At 30.1% G+C, this 9,407-nt stretch overlaps 1 protein-coding gene across 1 annotated transcript; it reads right to left on the reverse strand.

Moving 5' to 3' along the window:
• Positions 1 to 1,713: 1,713 nt before the first annotated feature.
• On the reverse strand, positions 1,714 to 2,752 carry LOC138319623 (uncharacterized). Its single transcript, XM_069262772.1, has 2 exons — positions 1,997 to 2,752; positions 1,714 to 1,725 (listed from the first exon to the last, which is right to left on the reverse strand). Exons 1-2 carry the CDS (start codon positions 2,750 to 2,752, stop codon positions 1,714 to 1,716), a joined length of 768 nt encoding a protein of 255 aa, XP_069118873.1.
• Between the last annotated feature and the right edge of the window lie 6,655 nt (positions 2,753 to 9,407).

Genomic DNA, 9,407 nt, shown 5'->3' on the forward strand with positions numbered 1-9,407 from the left:
ACTACGAACCTACTAACGATTTGCAGAAAAAAATAGCTAAATGCAGCTAAAAATGCTGGCGCAGTGATGATTTAAGTAAAAACAATTTCAGTAAAAATTGTAAATCTGTGGCTCTACTTGAAGCGAAAAAAGACACAATTTAAAAATGGCCGCGAAAAAAGACACAATTTAAAAATCTCCGTATAAAAAAATCTACTAAAAATAGAAATGTAATTTGTCAACTTGCTACAGATACTGATAAATTATATTTGAAAATCTCATAACTTCTTTGATCTATGTTGAAACGAGACTTCAACGGGACTGAAACCTCAGAAGAATACATCCTTAAATGAATATTGTAAACGTCATTGTCTAGAGGAGAATGATTCATTCATTCATTCATTCATTCATTCATTATTAATGTTTAGAAATTCGTTTAGAAATGTTTAGCTATATTGCATTCCACTTAATTGTGAACTATCTTGTGTCCAGTGTAATGTTTATGTATATGGTGCTGTGCCGCATTCTTTGCTAGACTGTCGATGTCATGCATTGCTATCTCACCGTCATCATTTGTTCACGAAGCTGGTCAATGACTATTCAGTACACGTCTACACCTTTTCAACCAACTCCTGGAGGGACGTGCAGATTTCAACGTTCCTCGACAGTCCACCTACCACATCGAAAGATATTTTTGTTGACGGGGACCGTTATTGTGCGTCTTTTGTTACAGACTATATAGTTATACTTCACATGTTTTATTTGGATTGTTTTGCACCGTGTCAATTTTCTTCTTAATTACTTAAGTTTCTGTTGTTTATTCATTGTAACTCTTCAATATTGGAGGAATAAAGACATGAATGAATGGTTGCATTGGTCAGCGACATCAGTGGAACAATTGTGATGTTTTTATGCGAATTTTCTGTTGCTTTGCATGATTTAATCTCGAATGAGAGCTAAGAATTACATGGCATGTATGTGGGTTAGATGTTCAACATTACTATGAACTACATACACTAAATTTACAATGTCTCTTTCTCTGGTAGTCTGCTTCAATATTCGAATGAATTGATAAACTTGATATCATTTGAAGATTTTGATTTTTTGTTAAGATTCGAAGGGTATAATTCTGGGATTTGTAAATGTTATGGAAAGTGCAGAGCTTTGTTGAACAATACAAATTATCAACCTTATGAATTAACACTAACCTAATATAACCGTGCTTCTCTATATCTGGTCACCAAATTTTTTCCTTTCGCGTATTACGTTTAAGTATAAATACCAACACCTTTATATGCATACCATAGCATATTAGAAGATCGATAACATTTGGCTCAATAATGTTTTATACGTAACACGTCTGATTCTAAGTGTGAAACCAAGGGGAATTAATGAAGTATGAACATTCTGATGAGAAAATCATATCAATTACTTAAGGCTACTTCTAGTGTCCAAATACCCCGTTATTTATGTGTAATACTGTAACCTCTATTAGAATCAATGGTGATTAAAGGCTTCTTAGCAAAGTCATACTTTTGTTTGTTTTGATTTTTTCAACAAAGTAAAATGAAAATGAAGAAAAAATATAAAGAAAAACAATGATAGTGTTCAATAAACAAAATGGCATTTAATTATAAATAATTGACATGGCACAATAACATTGTTATTCGAGCACGAGATCCAATCCGTATGATAGGGAAGCGAGTGGGGTGTCTGTTTGTGTGGAATTTCAGTTTAGTAGGAACCCTGAAAATAGACAATAAACAAATAATTCATATGACAATAGATTCCATCAAATAACACATAATCAAATGTTTTATAAACAAATATAAAATAAACAGAGAAATCATACTCATGTGAGTTTAAAAAGGACAGTGTATAGATGCCAAAAGGTCTAAATATCACATAACACGAAAGTGCGTTGTTGTGGTAGAATTGTGGTAGAATATATACTATTTAACAATCCAAATAGAGGTTGACCAATTATATCAAATAATGATGGGAATTATGAACTCACCTTTTTGGTAGAAATGCTGGATTTGAATCCGAATCTAGGATATGATGAACCGAACATTCCTCGGTTATAGGACCCCCCGAAGTTTTTCATATAACCACCTCTGAATCCACTGTTGTAGCCTCCAGAAACCCCTCCTCTGAATGGCATTCGAGAAAATCCGAAGGATTTGTAGTCGTCATCATCTCCACCGAAGTATCCATTAGATCTGTACATGGAGTAGGAGTTTCCTCCGAATCTGGGGTAGCCGGGGTAGACCCGACGGTTCATGAAGAAGCTGTTTCCCATTGGTCCATACCCACCGTTGAATCCGCCATTGATCATGCCATTGTAGCCACCATTGTAGCCGCCATTGTAGCCACCATTGAAACCACCATTGTAGCCACCATTGAAGCCACCGTATCCTTTGTTGTACCCATTGTATCCTTTATTGAATCTGTTGTATCCATTGAATCCCATCGACCGTGGATTGTATCCACTGAAGCCAAATGAAGGGCCCATCATGCTGTACCCACCGTTGAATCCACCGTAACCTTTGTTGAATCCCATGAATCCGTTGTATCCTCCATTGAAACCATTGAAACCTCCGTTGAAGCCTCCATTGAACCCGCTGTTGAATCCACCGTACCCTTTCATATAGCCCTTGCTACCGAAACCCTTGGCTACACTCTTACCATAGCCTTTGGTGGCCTTGAATGAAGGGGACGAGTCTGCGGCTATCATGACTACAGCCAGCGCTAGGACTACCTGGGTCAACATCTTGTCAAACTGCAAGAAATAATGATTTCTATTATTGATACATATTACATAATGTAGTATTCGTTTCAATATGCATTAGTTGACATGCAAATATCCAGTAAATTGATATTCATAACCATTTGAAATAATGATAATAAAAAAACTTAAAGATTTGATAATTATTAGATATTGAATAACAATGATCTTGTTGATTCTCCCTGTAATAATCGGCCTTTTTATAGTGTTGTCTCGCTGAATCAAATTGAAAGGTTTATCATTAAGTGTAATTCAAGGTGTCATAGAAAGTGAGACATATCTCAAAAATATAGTTAATCTTTCAGGGTATTTGACGCGTTCCGAATTTGATCTAGGTATGAATTGTGTCGGGCGATTAATGGAGATAAAGATACCCTTTTCAGTAATCATAACTGCACAAATCTGTATTTACTTTCTTATTCTTGCTAATTAGTTATTCAAAGCCCCCCAAATTCAAGCTCGTATTGAGAAAGAACAGATGGGAAGTATGATATAGTGATTCTAGCCTCTTTAAGCATTCCATATTTGCCAAATACAGCAATGTGTTGAGAGGATGAAGGAGTAGGCCCAGCGCAGGGCCCAGCTTTACGGCTTCACGAACATTCCTTAACTTTAAGGGATTTCCCATAGGAAAGCATTACAGAGGTTAAGGAAAAATCTTAGGTTATGGAGCCTTCCTTAATATCTGAAGTGCTTTCCCATGGTAAAGTCTTAGTTAACGAATTCCTTAAAGTTAAGAAATGTGTCACTGAGCCATGAGAATATTATAAATAAATTCAATTTGACAGTCTACCAATCCTTAACTTATATTTAGATGTCTTTATAGCATGTTTTCAGCTTAATAAGTATATAGAATGTTTGTGAATGAAGTTTCACAATGTAAATCCGTCATTAGGCAAATGAACGAAAGACTAATTGTTTGCGACCACATTCTGTCAGTTACATCGGGTCGTTAAAGTGTACAGGTTGACAAAATGTCGTCAGGTCGTTTCGGCTACATATCAAAAGTGAGTTTGGTTGTAAACAATGTACGAAATGACGCTCAGAGTGTAATAAAACTCAGTATTGTGTACTAAGTGCCCCTCAGAAGAAGGCGTAAGACTGGAAAGTTATGTGATCAGAAAAAAGTCTTTCATGTGGCATTATCAAGCAGATATCAAACAAAAAAAGCCAAGTCATCTTAAGACAAATCAGTTTCATCATATACTAGGTTTTATCATGGTGGCGATGATAAATGTTTGGTTTGGACGAAATATTCTATCATACACGAGTTAATAAAGTTTTATGATAATATATGTAACTACATTTATCATATCACTTTCTTCCGTTTGTATTTAATACTGTTGAAATTAACCTTTGAGTAGCTAAACGTTTTGCAAATCTTAAGGAATTTAGAGTTTTTCCTCTAGAAAACATTTAGACAGAGACCAACTTCGCTGGACAGAGACTATCTAAGCAGAAATGCTATCGTTTGAAATGACAAATACTATTGACAGTAATAAATGTAATTACTAACAGTTTTTAAAGCTACACAATACGGGATTCAATGTTATTCGATCATATAACACTTCTTTTCAAAAAAATAACCTTGTTAAATTTCTGCATGATATATCTTTCAAATGTTAAGGAGTACATACATGTACGTGTGTTAAATATATATATATATATATATATCCATGCATGATATTATATATATATCACATGGCATCTTTTTTATTTATCATAAGAAATAAAACAATGACTGACTTGACGCTTACGCCCCATTCAAGGGAGCTCTTCAGATATATCTGCATGATATTACGTAACGCATTGACTAAAACGTTTGTAAATGGATCGCATAAAAAATATAATAAAAACACATATTTTCTTATTACAATTAGGTAGATGAATTCAATTAAGAAAACTGTTGTCACTGGCTTCCAATGAAAATGTAATCTCATAGACGGAACAAAGAAAAAAATGATAAAAATAAATAAGAAAAATCATAACTCTATGACATAAATCTAACTCTGAAATACTTTATACTTAGTGAAAGACAAATGATAGAATGATTTTCAGATGAACAAGTAAAAGTTATTAATTTTGTGGTGATGGCATATTATTTTACAAAGCTTGAAAACGAGAAAGTTCTTACCTTTTTTAGTCGAAAGTCTTTTGTAGATTCTCTGACAAGTTTGCGCTTTCTTTCCAATTTCGACGCGTTTTTATACACTTCGATTATTAAGCGATTAGCATTTTGGAAATTTAAGTTTCACCTGAATGAATATGACCATTGTTCATACGTAGTTACTGTCATTTTAATGATATTTTAATTGGCACTAATTAACGATTGTTAATTATTTTGAGGAGTTTAAGAGGGAGAATTGATAAGGTCACTTGTCCATCTATACGCACGGGTATTTTAATTTCATAATTTCCTGGCGTGATTTCTTTTGTGGGTTTATTTTCGGGTTAATTTGACGTCTATAAGATCTAAAAGTAAACCAATTTCCATATACTAATGAATAATTATTACAATGACAATTCAAAGGGCAACAATGATTGATGCAAAACGATTTCTTCCTGACACTTCATACGTGGTCAAATGTCGCGGATAGCTTCGGTCTTACCACCGGTGTTGTGGCAAGAATAATTGATTAATTTTGATATGATTATGCAGTTTATATCATGTTTGATGCAGCGTTTTATAACATTACATGATTTGTCATTTCGAAACGGAAAATCATGTTATTTTTACTCTATGAAATGACAGAAATTTTGTTTTCAGAATGGACATGGATTCACACCCATTTTGTTTTATCTATACAAAAGGTTTGTGTTAACTGAAAATTATAAACTTTTCATTATAAAGATGGACATCTGAGTCATGTTCTTATACATTTTATTTGCATCATACATTATTCGAAGATTATGTGTTGCAGTAAAATATACATGTATAGTTTAAATAATAAGTGGAGTTATATGGATACATGTAAAGATATTTGGAGTAATAACGATAATAATAATGACATTTGAAGTAATAAGGATAACTGCTAATAAGATGCTTGTAATGATATTATAAGTTATAAGGATGATTGTAATGATATTTAGGGTTAAATCTATAAGGATTATTTTAATGATATTTAGAGTTATAAGGATGATAATAACGATATTTGGAGTTATAAGGACGATTGTAATGAAATTCGGAGTTATAAAGATAATTATAATGATATTGGGAGTTATAAGGATGATGAAATGATATTTGGAGTTATAAGGATTATTGAGTATGATATTTGGAGTTATAAGGATAATTGAAATGATAATTGGAGTTATAAGGATGATTGAAATGATATTTGGAGTTTATAAGGATGATTGAAATGATATTTGGAGTTATAAGGATGATTGAAATGATATTTGGAGTTATAAGTGATTTGATGATATTTGGATTATAAGGAATTGAATATTTGGAGTTATAAGGATGATTGAAATGATATTTGGAGTTATAAGGATTATTGTAGTGTTATTTGGAGTTATAAGGATAATTGAAATGACACTTGGAGTTATAAGGATGATTGAAATGATATTTGGAGTTATAAGATATTGAAATGATATTTGGAGTTATAAAGATGATTGAAATGATATTTGGAGTTATAAGGATAATTGAAATGATATTTGGAGTTATAAAGATGATTGAAATGATATTTGGAGTTATAAGGTATAATTGAAATGATATTTGGAGTTATAAGGATGATTGAAATGATATTTGGAGTTATAAGTATAATTGAAATGATATTTGGAGTTATAAGATGATTGAAATGATATTTGGAGTTATAAGGTATGATTGTAGTGATATTTGGAGTTATAAGGATAATTGAAATGATATTTGGAGTTATAAGGATAATTGAAATGATATTTGGAGTTATAAGGATGAATTGAAATGATATTTGGAGTTATAAGGATGATTGAAATGATATTTGGAGTTATAAGATGATTGAAATGATATTTGGAGTTATAAGGATGATTGAAATGATATTTGGAGTTATAAGGATAATTGAAATGATATTTGGAGTTATAAGGATGATTGAAATGATATTTGGAGTTATAAGGATGATTGAAATGATATTTGGAGTTATAAGGATAATTGAAATGATATTTGGAGTTATAAGTATAATTGAAATGATATTTGGAGTTATAAGGTATAATTGAAATGATATTTGGAGTTATAAGGATGATTGAAATGATATTTGGAGTTATAAGGATAATTGAAATGATATTTGGAGTTATAAGGATGATTGAAATGATATTTGGAGTTATAAAAGGATATTGAAATGATATTTGGAGTTATAAGTATAATTGAAATGATATTTGGAGTTATAAGGATAATTGAAATGATATTTGGAGTTATAAGATGATTGAAATGATATTTGGAGTTATAAGTATAATTGAAATGATATTTGGAGTTATAAGATGATTGAAATGATATTTGGAGTTATAAAGATGATTGAAATGATATTTGGAGTTATAAGTATAATTGAAATGATATTTGGAGTTATAAGGATGATTGTAATGATATTTGGAGTTATAAGGATAATTGAAATGATATTTGGAGTTATAAGGATGATTGAAATGATATTTGGAGTTATAAGGAGTTAATGATTGTATGATATTTGGAGTTATAAGGATGATTGAAATGATATTTGGATTATAAGGAGATTGAAATGAATTAGTTATAAGGATAATTGAAATGATATTTGGAGTTATAAGGATGATTGAAATGATATTTGGAGTTATAAGGTATAATTGAAATGAATATTTGGAGTTATAAAGATGATTGAAATGATATTTGGAGTTATAAGGATGATTGAAATGATATTTGGAGTTATAGGTATGATTGAAATGATATTTGGAGTTATAAAGATGATTGAAATGATATTTGGAGTTATAGTATATTGAATGATATTTGGAGTTATAAGGATTTTAAATGATATTTGGAGTTATAAGATATTGAATTGGAGTTAATTGAATTGAATGATATTTGGAGTTATAAGGATGATTGAAATGATATTTGGAGTTATAAGGATGATTGAAATGATATTTGGAGTTATAAGGATATTGTAATGATATTTGGAGTTATAAGGATGATTGAAATGATATTTGGAGTTATAAGGATGATTGAAATGATATTTGGAGTTATAAGTATAATTGAAATGATATTTGGAGTTATAAGATGATTGAAATGATATTTGGAGTTATAAGGATGATTGAAATGATATTTGGAGTTATAAGTATAATTGAAATGATATTTGGAGTTATAAGGATATTGTAGTGATATTTGAAATGAAATGATATTTGGAGTTATAAAGGATGATTGAAATGATATTTGGAGTTATAAGTATAATTGAAATGATATTTGGAGTTATAAGGATGATTGAAATGATATTTGGAGTTAAATTTTGATTTTTTAATGATATTTTTATGTAATTGAAATGATATTTGGAGTTATAAGTTATAATGATTTTGGAGTATAGATATGATGATATTTGGAGTTATAAGGATATTGAAATGATATTTGGAGGTTATGATATTGAGATGATTGAAATGATATTTGGAGTTATAAGGATGATTGAAATGATATTTGGAGTTTTAAGGATGAGTTGAAATGATATTTGGAGTTAAGGATGATTGAATGATATTTGGAGTATAAGGTATGATTGTATGATATTTGGAGTTATAAGGATAATTGAAATGATATTTGGAGTTATAAGGATGATTGAAATGATATTTGGAGTTATAAGGATGATTGAAATGATATTTGGAGTTATAAGGATAATTGAAATGATATTTGGAGTTATAAGGATGATTGAAATGATATTTGGAGTTATAAGGATGATTGAAATGATATTTGGAGTTATAAGTATAATGAAATGATATTTGGAGTTATAAGGATGATTGAAATGATATTTGGATATAAGGATATGGATTGAAATGATATATTTGGAGTTTATAAGGATGAATTGAAATGATATATTTGGAGTTATAAGGATGATTGAAATGATATTTGGAGTTATAAGTATAATTGAATGATGATATATTTGGAGTTATAAGATATTGAAATGATATTTGGAGTTATAAGGATAATTGAAATGATATTTGGAGTTTATAAGGATAATTGAAATGATATTTGGAGTTATAAGGATGATTGAAATGATATTTGGAGTTATAAGGATGATTGAAATGATATTTGGAGTTATAAGGATAATTGAAATGATATTTGGAGTTATAAGGATGATTGAAATGATATTTGGAGTTATAAAGATGATTGAAATGATATTTGGAGTTATAAGGATGATTGAAATGATATTTGGAGTTATAAGGATGATTGAAATGATATTTGGAGTTATAAGGATGATTGAAATGATATTTGGAGTTATAAGGTATAATTGAAATGATATTTGGAGTTATAAGGATGATTGAAATGATATTTGGAGTTATAAGGATGATTGAAATGATATTTGGAGTTATAAGTATAATTGAAATGATATTTGGAGTTATAAGGATGAATTGAAATGATATTTGGAGTTATAAGGATGATTGAAATGATATTTGGAGTTATAAGGATGATTGAAATGATATTTGGAGTTATAAGGATGATTGAAATGAT

This window comes from Argopecten irradians, chromosome 3 (genome assembly GCF_041381155.1).
Source record: "Argopecten irradians isolate NY chromosome 3, Ai_NY, whole genome shotgun sequence".
Lineage (NCBI taxonomy): Eukaryota > Metazoa > Mollusca > Bivalvia > Pectinida > Pectinidae > Argopecten > Argopecten irradians.

Bases quoted from the DNA above. Each gene is read 5' to 3' on its own strand.
- LOC138319623 (XM_069262772.1), bottom strand. From the start codon at position 2,752: ATGTTGACCCAGGTAGTCCTAGCGCTGGCTGTAGTCATGATAGCCGCA.